Genomic DNA, 16,867 nt, shown 5'->3' on the forward strand with positions numbered 1-16,867 from the left:
AACTCCAGCTGCACCAAGGAGGAGAGAAGGGGCCAAAGCAACTAGCAGAATCAAGCTAAGAATGAGAACAAGGGAATGAGATGGGAAACAAAGGGCGGGGTGTGTGTGTGTGTGTGTGTGTGTGTGTGTCCAGAGACAAATTCTCCAAGAAAACAGGCAACGGTAAAACCACACCCTCCAGGGATCCTGCAGCACCAACTCTAATGACCACAAAAGAAAGAACCGTACAAGTGACCCAGCACACCACTCTGATGTAGAGTGGTAAAGGAACGAGGAAAGAGGACAGGCTGCCAAGAAAAGGCAGACTCTGGCTATGAGAGAAGGACGGAGGAAGGAAGAGGGCAGGAGAGAAAGGTGAGCAGGGCACCTGGCCATCCCAGGATCCTCTCGGGACGGCTCCAGCACTGGGAAGAGGCAACAGTCTGCCACCACTGCGAGGCTATCTAAGGAGTTTGCATGGAATGGTGGATGGAGTACAAGAGAGGGCCCACCGGGTTAAGGGGAGGCGGCCCTCTCTCCCAGGGGCATCTGTAAGGCACAGCTGTGGACGGAGGTCAAAGCCGAGGTCAGCAGGACTATGTGCTGAAAGCAGCCTTGAGCTCCCGGAACGCTGCCCGGCGGAGCCTCCTCTCCTCCTCCTCCTGCTTCCGCTCCTCTTGCTCTGCTTTTAACTCCGCTTCAAACTTACTGGCGGATGACAAAGCTTGGACCTGCAGCAAAAGCAAGACAACAAGACAGCAGCGTAAGGGGGTGGAAAAGAGACTTGGACATGCCACACGACAACCACTGAACTGGGAGCGCAGGACCCAGCTGCCAACTCCCCATCAACAAATACTCTTTTCCTTTCCTTTGGTCTTCCAAAGCCTACTGTTTATTACTGCGGCCGCCTGACCGCTCCATTTGTTGCACAAGACTTTATCTACCAGGGTCGGTCTTCTGTACTTCTTTTTCAGAATATGGTTTAACATCCCCAAGTATTACCCAATTTTGTTGTTAGCTGCCATGGAGTCAGTTCCAACTCATAGCAACCTCACATCCAACGCAGTGAAACACTTCCAGGTCCTGACCACCTTCACGACCTTTGGGATGTTCGGGTCCAGGGCTGCACTGTGGACTGTAAGTGTCTTCATCCCTACAGGGCTCATCTTCCAGCACTGTTCAGACAATGTTCTGCTGTGGTCCAGAGTTCTCATTGGCTGGTTTTCAGAACTGGCTCACCAGGCCTTTCCGCCCAGTCTGTCTGACTCTGGAAGCTCTACTGAAACTTGTCCACCATGAGCGACCCTGCTGGGATCTGCAGTTCCAGTGATACAGCTCCCAGCATCATGGCCACATGAAAGTTACCACAGTATGACAAAAGGACAGATAGGTGGTGGGAACCCCATTTTACCTCCCTTTAATTTCATAACAATATTGTTTAGTTTGGGGTGGGAGGGATAGGGGAAGACAAAGTAAAATGAACCCCCTGGTGGGACTTTGGGATCACATCACTCTACAGATGTTGCCTGGGGCAAAGGGGATCTTTACCATACACTGTTTTCCCTGAAGGCCTCAGCTTTTATTTAATATTACTTTTATACTGCTGTTCTGGTTACCTAGTACTGCTCTGACGAGAATATACCACAAATGGGATGGCCTTAACAAACTGGAGTTTATTCTTACTATTTGGAGGCTTTAAGTCAGAGTTCAAAGTGCCAGGCTCTAGGGGCTGGGTGAAAGCCCCTCAACCTTGGACTTCAGCTCTGCCTCTCTTCCTGGCCTGCTAGAGCTAGAGGCTTTTCTTCACTCAGACAGCTGTTGGCCGCTGAGGCTAACAAACCCAAGGTTGACAAGTCAAAAGGCATAGTACCAATGTTACCAAAACACACGGCAGGCCATTAATTTAAGTCCATTGTAAGTCCCTAGGTCACCAGAGTATGGCAGGCTGCTGAACGACGAAACAGCTACATGTAGGGTTCAAGCGTGCCGTAAACTAGAAACCATTCCCAAAGCTGCTTCTTCATACAGGAAGCAGACCACATACCCAAAGGCAGCTACTCAGCTGCTCACAGTAGATCCCACCATGGAGTTGATTACCAGTTTCATCATGTGGAATGCTACGTCCAGCTGCCCAGCCATTCAACCAGGCCTAGCCAAGTTGACACACACACTTAACCACCACAACTTCCAAGTAAAATTTTGTTTTCCCTAAATCAGTCATCCTAAGTATACTTCCACAAATAATGTGTTTCTGTTGGTGGTGTGAATGGGATCTGGTGCCATTCATTTCTTTAAAAATCTGTTTTGTCTTCAAAACGCCACATCAGGCAAATCCATCTTCAAACACTCTGCCCCAGTGTTGATGATTTTTCTCCATGTCTTACCGATGTGGTCAAAACAACACATTATTTAGGTGTATACATTATTTCAATAAAACCTGTTGAATTGTTCTCCACACCAGCTGCTCCAATTCATGCCCCACCATCAAGGAAGAAAATCCTCATTTCTCGTAGCCTGCCCGAGCTCATCAGTAACACTTTTCGTTTTGGGGAAAAAAAAACCAACAAAACTGGCACCTTGCTCTATTCCTTCTTTGATGAGTTACCTATTTGTATCCCTTACAGGTTTTTCTATTCAGCTGTTGGATTTTGTTTTTTATTTGGTCCCTAGTTGTATATTTTCAATTACTTTCTTCCACATTCCTTTTGCCTGTTGCTTAACTTTATGCCATCTTGTTTCATACAAATGCTTCGAATTCTGATAAAATCCAGTTGATCAGTCACCTCCTTTCTGGTCTTTCATTTTATGTCGTGTTTCAGGTCTTCCACAGCCCAAGGTTCTCAACCTACATCCCTGTGTTTTCTTCTGATCCTACTAGAGTCTTGTTTTCACGTTTGACTCATTGAGCCACATGCAATTAATTTTTAGTGAAGGGTATAAAGTAGGAACTTCACTTCCTTTTCTTAAGTAGGTACTCAGGTGTCTCCATGCTTTTTACTGAAAAGCTCTCCGTGGACTAAAGTCCCACATGAAGGCAACGGTTTCTATCATTTTCCAGCCTGTTCTCCCAACTGATTTGTTTATTCCTGCTCCTATAGTACATTAGGGGAGCTCTGGCAGCATAGTGGCTAAAGCACTTGACTGCTAACCAGAAGGTTAACAGTCTAACCAACCCACCAGCCACTCCTCGGAAGGAAGGTTGGACAATCTACTTCCGTAGTGATACTGCCTCAGAAACCCAAGGAGGGGTCGCTATGAGTCGGGGCCGACTCGATGGCATATAACAACAATATAGTACATTATTTAAAATATTACTTTATAAAATGCCTTGATATTTATATGGAAAGTAAGTATTCTTTGCTCAAATCATAGAAGCATTTTGTTTTCTCGTTTTACCTATTTATTAGGCATGGGTATTAAACTTCACCAGATGTCTTTATGACATCTAATTGAAAGGATCATTGTTTTCTTATTTGACTTACCCATGATATGAATATTTTAAAATTATGCTTGCAGGTTTATCCTTAAGAGTTATAAATGCATTCCATTTTTTCATGTTTTACAATTCTTACTGCTATATTTATGAGATTGATAGAGAAATTTCTTCTTCTGGGGCTTTATTTTGTTCTGATGTCATTATCGGAATTATAACATCTTCAGAGAATGAATGTGTTACAATCTTTTTCAATACATCTGAATTCTCTTTATAGAGTTGGAAGTGGAGAGATAATTAGTTCCTAAGCTGCTGAGCCCCTACTATATTTTAGAGAGGGGGAGCTGAGCCAGAGGTAACTTTCTAAATGACTTAGTCATCAAGCTTTCTACTTGTCTTCTCAACTTCGGTAGGAAAGCCCTCCTTCCACTGTGTTTTTAATGACTTACACATTGACATATCAGGATCCCTCACTGGTTTGGAACTGGCTCACCCCTTGTGCCTCACCCCTCGGATCCCCTCATTCCTCTGTTACTGGCTTCCACGTTTGAGACACTTTGAGGTGTCTCTGTTGCCTCTTCTCTCATTCACACATCCATGGCTCTGCAGTGTTGTAGCTGAGACTTATCACGTTAGACAAATTAGTCCTTTGTGATTTTTTTGTCACACTCCTTTGTGGCCCAGTGTGAATTCTCACATTTCAGTGAAAAATCATAATATTCATTTTCTAGATTCTTTCTGCATTTCGTATAGGGTCCATTTCTAAGGCAGGATACCTCTGAGAATATTAACAGGAAGTGTTATGTTCTTAAAACCACTCAAACTCATTGCCGTTGAGATAATTCAGACTCAGCAGCCCTATGGGACAGAGTAGAACTGCCCCATGGGTTTCCAAGGCTATCACCTTTACACAAGTTGACTGTCACATTTTTCTCCCGTAGAGCGGCTGGTGGGTTTCAACCACTGATCTTTTGGTTAGCACTGCACCACCAAGGCTCCTGTTATGTTCTTAACTCTTGCTGAATCAGAATCCCTGGGGGTAGGGCCTTCCAAATTCCGCAGGTGTCTCTTCTGCACAGGAGGCCCTGCTTCCCATGTGCCCTTGTCCAGCAGTTCTCACCCGTCCACTCACGTTCATTATAGACGTCCATCCCCACCCCCAGCGAATGGGTTTAATTGCCTGGACTGGTGTCTCATCAACACACCAGCCCTTTCAGCCTCTGGCCCCAACTTTGGGCTGAAACCTGACCTCTGAAGCTCCCCCCTTCTCCTGCCTTTGCTCCCCCTCCTCAACCTGCCTCCAGTAACTCCTACCCTTTCTCTTCACCAGGGACTCAAGATCCTACCCCCTGGTGTGTTGGTCTTGCCCTGGTTTACCTTCCAACCTTTCATGGACTCCTGGGAAATCCTTGCAACACTTGTCACAGTACCTTCAACTCCACGGAGACAGGCACTTCCGCCTCATACGCTGTCCCTTCCCTCTTCACTCAAGCCCCGCCCTTGGATCGAGGATTTTGTCACCTCCTCCTTCCGGGATGAGGACACAGTATTTTAGAAGTCTCACAAACACGGTGTCCAGATCCACGGGAGTATCAGATTTCCACTTTGGGCAGGTCCTTCAACAGGGCTCAGCCCTCCTCCCTCATCTCTTTCCCACAGTGGTCGTCCACACCGCCACGGCCCACGCCGGGTCCTGCCACACTCCATAGCCTACCTCCCCTCGCTTCCTTAGAAAAAGCAGAAGAGAGCTCCTCTGCCAGCCATCCTGTCCTCTCCTGCTGAGCCTGTGGTTCAGCACATGAGGGCAGTGAGACCTGGTTGGTTCACATTATATTCCTAAGCCCCCGGGGTGTGCTAGGGTGTACCTGCTCATAAGCTGCTTGTTAAATTTTCAGGAATTTTGAGGGCTCGCTGTTCAATAATCACCATTACAAAAAATCACATCATATACATTTACAGTTAAATAAATTATATTGAAAACAAAAGTAACACATAGTCAAAAGTCATCATTTCCTGATTAATTTTGCCACGTTTATAATTGTCTATGCTTCTGAGCTTATCTGGGAGTCCCGGGTGTGAGTAACTGGGCTCAGCTGCAGACAGAGAGGTCAGAAGTTCAAATCCATCCGGGGGTGCCTTGAAAGGACGGCCTGGTTGTCTGCTTCCAGAAAATCAGCCACTGAAAACCCTGTGGATTGCAGTTCTCCTTGGACACAACAGGGGTGCCATGACTCGGAGTTGACTTGCTGGCAAGCAGCAACAATAAGGCTGTCATAACAAATTACCACAAGCCTGGTGGCCACAAACTACAGAAACGTATTCAGTTCTAGAGGCTACCAGTCTGAAACCGAGGTGTCACCAGCGCTGGGCTCCCCCTGAAGAATGTGGGGGAGAATACTTCCTCACCTCTTTCAGGTTCTGAGGGCCCAAGCCATTCCTTGGCTCATGGCACCAACGCTCCAGTCTCTGTCTATCATCACACGGCCTTCCTGTAGTCTTTTCCGTCCCTTATAAGGACACTCTCATTGCGCTGAAGGCCCACCCTGTCAAGTATGACTTCATCTGGATTCTCACCTTAGACCGCATTCCAAACAAGGTCACATGAAGTTGAGGTGGCCACTAGGCAACCTGCAGAATCCCCGGGGGCACAACTGGTTAAGCACTTAACTGCTAGCTGAAAGGCTGGTCGAGTCCACCGCAGGCGCCTCACAAGATGAGCCTGGCAATCTGCTTCTGAAAGGCTGTGGCCTTGAGAACCCAGCGGGAGCCATTCTGCTCTTCACACAGGGTGCCGCCGTGACCCGGAATCTACTCGACGGAAACTGACAACTATTCAACCGACTGCATGTGGACATGGCCACCCTCCTCAGCATGCCACACACACACCACCTACCATGTGTGCAATGACATAGGTGAGACGCACTGGCCCAGTTCCTTGATCTGAGCGTTTTCATCTTGTCGTCCCCTTGTCAGCCCCACCCCCTCAGCGGCCTGTGTCCTCACCACATCCAGAGACTTCATCAACCCCCAAACACCCCTCACCCTCCACAGCATAAAGCCTCTGCACCCCGTTCCCACGCCAGGAACACCTCCCCTCCCTTGATTACAAGGTGAAACCTTATTCATTTCCGAACACAGGTCACAAACGTCAGCTCCTTTAAGGCCCTCTCCCAGACCCAAATGATGACTCCCTCTATTTGTCATCACACGGAGCCTTTGTTGAGGGCCATTATCTTCCAGCCCTGTAATTACAAAGATGACACACCTCCCTCTGCCTGGGTCTGGGCCAGGAGGCAGACATAAAAACACAGCCCGCTGAAAAATGTATTGTTATTCTTTTCATCTTTTTGCCCAACTATAAAAATAATGCACATGCATTGTAAAATTTTACGAAAATAGAAAGTCCCTCGGACGTAACTATTACCAATAGTTTGGTATATTATCCACGAGTATGCATTAATATTATTTAACAAGATTGGGCTAGCATTTATACTGTTTGGCTTAATTTATTTTGGATATCTTTGCATATTCACACAGCTGCAACTCATTCTTAATGGCTGCAGTGTGTTCAAATATATGGATGTATCACAATGAGCTCAATGCCTTGAAAATAGAAGTTTTAGTTTTAGTTTTGCTCTGTTACTAACAGGGCTGTATAAAAATCCTTGGCCACGTATCTGTGTCCATTCGTGGGAGTGCCTCTGAAGGATAAAACACTAGAGGTGGTATTCCAGGGCTGAAGGATTTGAAATGTTAAAACTAGTCCCAAAATAAAAAGAGTTCTGGTGGTGCAATGCTCAAGCACTTAGCTGCTAACTGAAAGGTTAGCAGTTCGAACCCACCAGCTGCTCCACAGGAGAAAGAAGTAGCAATCTACTTCCACAAAGATTACAACCCTCAGTGGCAGTTCTACTCTGTCCTATAGTGTCCATGAGTAGGAACCTACCGACTGCAATGGGTTCAGTATGGGAGTTCCAAACTTGCTCTCCGAAAAGGGTGGGTCAATTTACACTCTTTCCAGAGTGTCTAAGAGCACCTGTAACAGATACATCACCATGCCACTGCCATTGGTAACAGAGGCACGCAGAAGAGGGTGCACACTCTTGACCTGGCCATCAGAAGCAGCAGCCAAGTGGAGGCAATTCTCCAACGTGGGTCTTAGAGAATGAGCAGAGTTTTCTGGGAAGAGGCGTTTGGGTGGGGCACTCCGGCCAGGCAGGTACTCAGGCCTAGTTGTGAAAAGGTGGGGCGACAGCCTTTGAAGAAGTTCTCAGGGGTGGATGAGGCTGAAGCAGAGATCAGAGCCAGATTGTGAAAGGTCCCCAGCGCCAAGGCCAGACGTTCCCATAGACTTCTCACACACCACTGCCACTGCTCCATAGCAGTTTGTGTCCCATTAGAGTGAAAACATGTCCTACTAACCTTGGGCTCCCAACCTTGGGATCTTTCCTAAAACATCACAAAAGATCTGCAAGTGTTGACTGCATCAATGACCAGAGAACCCAGTGCCACGAGGATTCCCCTTGCCCCTCTCCTCCCCCTCCCCCAGGCTTTCCACTGATGCCCAGAGTTTGCCCCCAGACTGGGTGTGCCTGGTGGGGGGGTACAGTTCTGTCCCCTTCACTGTCGTAAAGGATTTGTTTCTCTGGAGCTTCCCGTGGGCCTGGCATTGCCGGAGCTTTGCTGAATCAGTGTTAAACCACCAAGGAAGGCCCAAGTCACTTTCAAAGCAGGACACATGGCAATAGCATTCAAGGCTTGATGAGTGCTTGGACTCAGACAAAAGGCATTCGGGGTCCACCATGACTCCCAGTTTGCGTATCGGCAGAAGATAACGGATCTGCCTCTAAGTGGCATCGCTAAAGCAAGGAACCTCCTGCGGTGGTCTGCGAATTACTTAATACAGGTCTTCTAGCTATGGTGACCCCAGCAGATGACGGGGTGGGACTACGGTGTTTGTTGGCTGGTTTCCAGAAGTAGTGAGGCATTTGTTGATCACCAAGAGGACTGGTCAGTGTTACCGTCTCACTAGGCTTAAAATGGGCCATCTCAAAGGCAGAAAGAGGAAATCGTACTACCATCAGGAAGGAAGAGCCAGGAGCAGAGCTTATCCTTGGACCCAAGAGTCCTGCACTAAGACAGCAGCAAGGTGACAGCAGGAGAGGCAGCAGGACAAACAGAACAGGAGACTGGCATGGGGCAGAGCAGTGGGTTTCCTGGCCCACAGAGTGAGAAAGCTGAGTGCCTTTGGGCAGGAGCCTTGCTGGCGGAGTGGGGTGCCTCTCTGGGCATCTATTGGCAGAGCTAAAAAAGCTTTGGAGCACTTGCCTGAGCAGAGCAGAGGCTAGGCCGAGGGGGCAAGGGCCAAAGAGAGGTGTGCTGATGGGCATGGCTGAGGTGAGGCTGACCTGAAGGAAGAACTCCACCCCAAGTCTTCCTGAACCTGAATCGTAATCTGTTACGTCCCTAACAAACCCCGTCATCTCCAGTATTGTCTGAGTTATGTGTGGCCATTGCAATGAATTATGGAACCTAGCAGAGAAGTAGCACGTGCCATGGGAGGGACGGTTGGTGTTAGAATTTGCAAAAAGGTTGGAGGATGGTGGCATATCTAATCTCTGCCTCATAGGAATCCATCTTGGGCTAATGATGCTTCTGGTGATCCTCTCTTCCCCTCGTGAAGTTATAGGCGGTCAGATGACACCTCCCCTGCCTTTTTTGCACCTGCATAGGGTCCTGAGCAGGCTGGGATGTGTCCCCAATGACACTTGTTTCTGGGAAACCTTCTGGAAAAAGCAAAAACTCCACAAGGAGGTGGTTCCTGTCTGGAGTGGTGGGAAGTCCCAACAGCTCATCCTGTGTCAGGGATACTCACTGAACGCCAGGCACTTACTAAACAACTCATATATATTAACTCATTGCATCCTGTATTATCATCCCCATTTTACAGATGAGGAAGCTGAGGCGTGGAGAGCTCGCACAGGAAGTCACTGTGGGTCCTGAACTTGCCTCTGCTGCTCTGGAGGGGGTTTGGAGGGCTTCCTGCTCCTGCCTCTGCAGGTGTGCTCTGTGGAGATGAAGATGACAGCACCCAGGCAGAGGAAGGCTCTCAGGAGTGTTTACTGAGCACGTGAACGAACGGGAGAGCCCAGAAGGCTCTGGGCCAGTGGGCTGGAGAATCCTTGCCAACTATGAACCACTGTCAACGGAGCAAAGATATTCAGGGTGAGCTGCCACGGCCCTACATCTGGCGCCATCAGCCACTTGATCACGACAACAGGTGTTTGAGATGCAAAGATGGAGGGAGCAGTTCAAGTGACTCAGCTGGGGTTGGGGTGGAAAGAGATTCCTTAGGAGAGTCTGCATCAAGAGCCCATCTTGGGGCACCACCCAAGCAAACCCTGTTTGAACCCCAAACCAGGATTGGACCTTTCGCTGTCTAACTTTTTTGTTTTGTTTCTCATTTCTACTTTACGCAGGTGCACATGCAGACACCCATAATTCTGGATTACACCCAGATGCCCACTGTCCTCATTTCCTTGCCCTTGTGGATGATTCAGTCTGAGCGGTGGTTGGTCCCACATGTCATGTGCGAGTTCATGAGACAGTTCACTGACAAGAGAGCTCCTGTTGGGCAGGGTGACGGCAGACAGGGGCAACAAGGCACCTACCTTGGCCTCAAAGAAGTCCTTGGCGCCTTTGACGCCCTCGAGGGCAACATCAATCTCAGAGCGTTCTGCCAGCGCCATCAGGCCACTGTCCTCCTGCAGGTCTCCAGCTGCAGCCTTGTGGAAAATAAGCAGGAACTACCAGGAAGGAGAGAAAACAGAAGAGGTGGTGAGAGCCAGGGCTGGCCTCCCAGGAGATTTACAAGACTCCTCTCTGGCCCAAGCTGAAGCTTTATTGCCAAACCTATTAAAAAAGGGAGGTGGATGGGGTGTACAATGAATTACTTCTATCAGATTGTCAACAATGAAAATGTGGGGAAATGTGCACCCTCTTCCCTAGTTGGCAGGAATATAAATTGATTCAAACTTGCCGGGCCTTTGGGAAATGTTTGCTGTTGTTAGTTGTCGTTGCGCCAGCCCCCAGCCCATGGTGACCCCATGGACAGTGGGATGAAATGCTGCCCGGCCCTGTGCCCCCCTCATCAGAGCACATCAGGCTCTTTGATCCGTAGGGTGTTTGTTGGCTGGTTTCCAGAAGTAGATTCCCAGGCCTCTCTTCCTGGTCTGTCTTAGTCCAGATGCGCTCTGAAACCCGCCTGACGCCATAGCACCACACAAGCCCCCACTGACAGACGGGTGGTGCCCGCCCACACGGTGCACTGGCTGGGAATCGAACCCAGGCGTCCAGTGTGGAAGGCACGAACTCTACCACTGAAGCACCAGTGTCCTCTTTGGAAACGTTTACCAAAAGCATAAAGCATACGCCCTTCCAACCATTAGTTCCACGCCTGGGACTGCAGGCCCCAGGAACAGTCCCATGATAGTTTACGAAGCATCCTTTTTCAAAGCAAAACCGTGGCAATGACCTGGTCCACAGCCAGAGAGAAGAATCAAAGAGAACTGTTGTCTATCTCATTTCTGTGAAAGAAATTATTGAGTATTTTCCATTTTTGTTTCTTGAGTGCCCCATATGTGTGTTAGAGTTCACCTTTCTTGCTCTTTTCCAAGAACTTTACAGACCCTGACATCTAATTATTTCACCCCTGTCCTTCACCTTTTAATTCCATGTTTTGTTTTGTTTTTTCACTTCTACATTTTTTTTCTCTCTCTCTCGCGCTACTGTTAGGCTAGAAAAACCCTCCTCACCATGAAGTTTACATAAACACTCACCTACGTTTTGGTCTAATACTTCTATGGCTTCTGTTTAAAAAAAAAAAAAAAAAAAAAAAACGTGTAAATCTTTAATCTCTAAAATTTATTCTGGTCTACCCTGTGAGGTTGATCATTAACCTTATTTTCTTGCAAATAATTAGTTAGGAATCCTCATAGCACTTACTGAATAATCCATCCCGTTCCTCCAGATTCAAAAGGAGACTGGGATGATGTCTTCATTGAAACCACCTTGTGCTGAGGCCCCCCTCGGAATGAGAGTTAAATAAATCAACAGGCCAACCTTGAAAGGCAGGGCACGCCCCCATCTTCCTATCACCTCTTCAGGATCATTTTCTGCTGTTGTTGGTTTTTGGTGGTTTTTCTTTTCTTTTCTTTTCTTTTTTTTTTTGTCCAGTTCTCTTTTTTACATCTGTAATCGTCAAACAACTGATATCCAGCTTCCATAATCTATTTTTCCATTTGGAAAGAATCTAAATGGATATATTCCAAGTCATCACAGGAAGAGGGCTTTCTCCAGGGTATTTCATTCAAGTGAAAGTCTCAACCCCCACAACAAGAAGAACCCAAAAATGCTGCACTAATAAACCTTTCCTTGTCTTCCTTGCTGTGGGGGTTCCAAGCCCACTGTGGAGCATTGCCGGGGGTCAGCAAGATGCTCCAACATTCATAGCTTTGCTGAGGCCAATAACATCTGCTCAGCCTGACAGAAATGCCTTCTTCATCGCCTGCAGCTGCAAACATCCCCGCTAGAGGCCAGCAAAGACTCAACTCACCCCGCCTGTATGGTTGGTTGAAGCCAGAACTTTCCTGGAGAGAAGTATTGGAAAACAAGAAGGTGAGGTTGGGAAGATAGAGTCAAGGTCAATGGGAGTAGAGGGGACTATCAAGGTCAAACTCTCAAGGGTGGTATTTCAGCACCAAAGACTTTTTGCCACAGTGAGCCCTGCTCGGAGGGAAGGCACAGAAATATCTGTCCCTCAAGCTCCCCAGCCATCCTTCAAAGTGTTTCCTTTCTAGAAGGTTCCAATCTCAAGGTTCCCCTATCAGGCAAACACAGAACAAGAAGGCCCTCCACAGCAGCCCATTCTGCTTTCTCACACCAAAAAGAGCCAAGATGGTGCTACACTTACAGAAGAACTCTGGGAACAAGGAAAATTACCTCACATAGTCCTCTTGGGTCTTCTCCCCAGAGTGGTTCTCTCTGAACGCTGAGATCCAGTGTGGACCCAGACTGCAGGTCCCCACCGCACCTGCTCAGCAGACAACCGGCAGCAACCCTGTCATCCCCAATGGGTCCTTCCCCACCAGCCAGCTAAAGACAAAACAAGTGCAATTCAATCTGAAATGGGTTATTGTTGTTGTTATGTGCCGTCGAGTCGGCCCCGACTCATAGAGCACTTGACTGCTAACCAGAAGGCTGGTGGTTCAAACCCACCAGCCACTCCTCGGAAGGAAGGTTGGGCAATCCTACTTCTGTAGTGATACTGCCTCGGAAACCCAAGGAGGGGTCGCTATGAGTCGGGGCCGACTCGATGGCACATAACAACAACAACAACAACAACTATCTATCTATCTATCTATCATCTATCTGTCTGTCTGTCTGCCTGTCTGTCTATCTAAATATATATAAGCATCACTGGTTTTACTTCTGTAGAGAACCTAGACTAAGACATTTGGTACCAAGCAGGCCAGGCATTGCCACTTAACATCACTACTATCACTAACCACCACTGCAGGATAAGTTCTCCAACTGTACAGCCATTGGGCCTTGTTGGCTTCCTATTTATAGTCCACAAAGACTGGTATGTTGTGGAAGAATTGGAAAATGTCCTAACTGTGACTAGGAGGGAAGAGGGGGAGGAGAGCAGAATCAGAAAACAAAGAGACAGAGAGAGAGAGAGAATTAACAAAGCCATGAGTCCTGTCTGAGACAAGCTAGCAAACGCTTCCGTTAATGTTAGGAAATGTTGAACTTCATGGCTCTGGCTAGTCACACAAGCTTCTCCTACATTGGTTAAAGCACTTGGATTGACAAGGACAGACAAACATGTTAGCGTAAGGACAAAGGAGGTAATCGACTTAGAAAAAGGATGGCCCAGAAACCCACAGGCAGGAGCAGCAGCCCAGAGGAGGCTGGAGTTGAAGCGATGACCTTTAGGGATCAGAGGCAACATTTCCCCTCCATGTCTGGTCTACAAGTAGAACACAGCCCCAATGAGTTATTCTTTCAGGAACCAGCCACCTGTCGAGCCCATGTGCACTATCTCAGTTCCTAATTCAAATTTCCAGAGTAGAGAATCCGATTGGCCCAGTCTGGCCAGGGGTCCAATCAACCATGTCCAGGTAGGTGGGCAACCCGGCACAGCTAGGACTACCAGGAACCCACACTGGGAAGACTGGGGTGGGAGGAGAGAATGGGACCCACAATTCCCAGTACAGGAATATCTCCATTAAGTCCATCATCTAACCTTTGTACAAAACCACTGTGTATCTGGCCCTGGAGCAACTCTCTTTGTGACCAAAATATTGGAATTAACGAAGACACTAAGGGCAGATGAGGCTATGCTGGCTTTGGGCCAGCCTCCAAAGGAGAATGAGGGAGGGAGTGCCTGCAATTCAGTTCTGAATCACTAGAGCCAGACACAGAACTGTGACCTTTTGGTCCACCCTTGCGGCCTCTTGTCTATATGTCTGCACACACACGTGGAGCCCTGGTGGTGTAGTGGTTAAAGTGCTTGGGTGCCAACCAAAAAGCAGGCAGTATGAACTCACCGGCCACTCCATGGGAGAAAGATGTGGCAGTCTGCTTTGGTAAAGATTTACAGCCTTGGAAACCCTAAGGGGAGGTTCCACTCTGTCCGACAGGATTGCTATGAGTCAGAATCAACTTGACGGCAGTGGGTCTGGTGGTGTTTCTCGTTTGTTTGTACACATACATAAACACTCACATAAATAACACATACAAACTGCACTTATATACCGCTGGGCAATCTGCTCTTGTCCCTTCTTTTTACATTGTGCTGTGGCCATGAAACACTCTGCTGCATCACCTTTCTTAATATTCTGTGTGTCATTTGACTGCTAACCAGAAGTCTGGCAGTTCAAACCCACCAGCAACTCCTTGGAAGGAAGCGTGCGCAATCTACTTCTGTAGAAATACCACCTTTGAAACCCAAGGAGCGGTCACTGAGTCAAATCGACTCAACAGCAGTGAGTTTGGGTTTTTGGGTTTTTTTAGTCATTTTGTAAACATCTCTTGTACGTATGTATTATTTTCCATAATTGGAACATAAGTGGTTTAAGAGAAAGACCAGCTCTCTTATAAGTTGTGGAAAAGCAGCAAATGGTACTTGTGGGGATACTCATTTTGTATCAGAGAGCTTCTGCTTGAGCATGATTTGCTTTGGTGAGTTCATCCAATGGGGAAGAAAGGAACAAAAGCTCTCACTGAGCACCTACTAAGTGCCAAGAATTGAGGAAGGAAAAGTACAAGTGGGCAATTTTGTCTAGCTGCCAGCCCCCACCCCATGTGGTGCTCGATGGCACATGACCCCGATCCAGCCAATCACGGTACCCTGAATGCAATGACTGGTCCAGGAGGTAGATAGGTGACCCTTGTAGGGCCAATCAGAGGCCTTCCTCTGGGACTGATATGAATTCTGGGAAAAAGAAGCCCTCTATTCCCTCAGACTGTTAAACCAGGCAATGTCAGCCTGCAGCTGCTGGCAGCCATCTTGGGAGGCCCCAGGGACAATACCCTGTGTGGAAGGAGAGGATGAAGCAGACCTAGAAGAAAGTACAGCCAAGATTCGGCAAGAGAAAGACCCTGGGTTACTTGTGCCTGAAACCATTCCACGCTATCTCCCAGGCATGTCATCAGGTTTCTTCCTTAAGTTAGTTTCATTCTCTTTCTGTCACTTGCAACCAAGAATCTTAACCAACATTGGCCCAGAGAGAGAGCCTAGTTTTCACAATAGTCCAGAGGGAAAGCTAGCAACAGCCCTATTTTAAAGACAGAGAAACGGAGGCTCAGAAGTATACTAACCTGCTCAGGTTACAGAACTCTGTGTAGAAGTCTGAGGTGTGGCTGTAAAGCCATGCATGCTCTTTTCACTGCATAAACACAGCACCAGCCCACTAGGACTTACAGCACTTGGGGGGGCGGGGGCAGCAGAGTGAGATAAAAGCAGGAGGTTGGGCAGTGGAGTATGAATAGCAAATGTGTCCTTACAGTTCCAAAACCTGTGCTTCTGGGCGCCCCAGCTAGATACAGGACAATAGGTTGTGGAAAAGCAATAGTGGCAAAGGCTCTAATACAAAGGCCACTGAAGCTTCCTGCAAGAGGCTGCGATACAGTTTTTGGAGGTAGCTAAGCCTCTGATGTCTACCATTTGTAGGAAATGGCCAAGTTACCAGCTAGCCAAAAGGAACCAAGCATCTTAGAATTGGGGAGAAGTGCCTCTGGGTAGCCCCTGAGCAAAACTGGGGAGCAGGGGAGATGTCTTTGCTTGGTTGGTGACGTGCACAGATCTCTGAATACCCTCTTCATTTCTGTTCCCCAGAGGTTACAACTTTGCTACAGAAGTTCTTTCCCCAATGTTTCCTCCAAAGCTTCATCGAGGCCAGAGCCTATTATACCTTCTACACTCCCTGTTGCCTGGGTTGGAAAGGCCCTGCAGGATGCTTGAATGACACTGAAGAACCAAATGAGAAAGGAGGGGACTAGAAGGGCAGCTCAAAGAAGAGTGTGGTGGGTGAGGGTGGGGCTCAGTGGCACGAGGCCAGTGACCTGGCACCTGGCCTCACACAAGTCCCAACTTTTGGTCTTCTAGCTCTGAAATGAGAAAACTGGGCTAGATTTTCCTGAAGGTTAAGCCCATCACAGGTTTTCTGTGATCTACTAACTCATTTGTCAGTTCCAGAAAAAACAGATGGGATACTCTGGAGTAGACTGGTGGAAGCATGTCAAGAGCCAGGGGCAAGCCCAGTTTCATCCCAGCTAAGGAAGGGGCTGGCGGCTGCCGGTTCATCCTCAGAGACCCCCAAGAAGAGCATGAATGGCCCTGTCTAGCTTGGACAAAGACTTGCACTTGGCTAAAGGTCTCACCATTAAAACCCAGAAGACATCTTTTCTAGAACAGCCAAAATATCAAGGGCAGTCCTCTCTACTCCCAGCTCCCGAGGGCCCCAGCTAAGCCATGACTGAGAACAAGACTTCAGCTCAGATGTTGTCATCAACGTTATCATCATCACAGGCCACACTGACAAGCTAGAGGCCTTTCAATAAAACTAAGACACAGGGAATGCCCTCCTTTGTAGGGCTGCATCTTGTCATGGAAGAAAGCAAATGACATTGAGACTTTTCCCCCCGAAACTAGAAATGGCTTTATCACCGAGATCCTTGACCATTCGGGGCTCAGGCTGTGAATGTTCTAGGCCCTCTTCGCGGGACAATACCTGAACACACACAGAAGTGTGCCTAAATTTCAGGAGTTCAAAGAGCAATGAAGCTCATGTCTGGACTGTCTGGAAGGGGAGAACCATGGGCATGGAGTCAGACCCCTGTATTACTATTATTTGTTTTGCTTTGTTACTATTTTAGAACACTTATTAT

At 47.8% G+C, this 16,867-nt stretch overlaps 1 protein-coding gene across 1 annotated transcript in view; it reads right to left on the bottom strand.

Moving 5' to 3' along the window:
- Window positions 1-575: 575 nt before the first annotated feature.
- Window positions 576-16,867, bottom strand: part of EFHD1 (EF-hand domain family member D1) — a 65,008-nt gene continuing 48,716 nt past the window's right edge. Inside the window, exons 5-6 of the mRNA XM_007943791.1 lie at window positions 10,084-10,218; window positions 576-710 (exon numbers count right to left, since the gene is read on the bottom strand). Coding sequence (XP_007941982.1) covers window positions 576-710; window positions 10,084-10,218 — 270 coding nt within the window. The remainder of the gene's footprint in view (window positions 711-10,083; window positions 10,219-16,867) is intronic.

Source organism: Orycteropus afer, unplaced genomic scaffold (genome assembly GCF_000298275.1).
Source record: "Orycteropus afer afer isolate SDZICR_OR568_19922 unplaced genomic scaffold, OryAfe1.0 scaffold00006, whole genome shotgun sequence".
Taxonomy (NCBI): Eukaryota; Metazoa; Chordata; class Mammalia; order Tubulidentata; family Orycteropodidae; genus Orycteropus; species Orycteropus afer.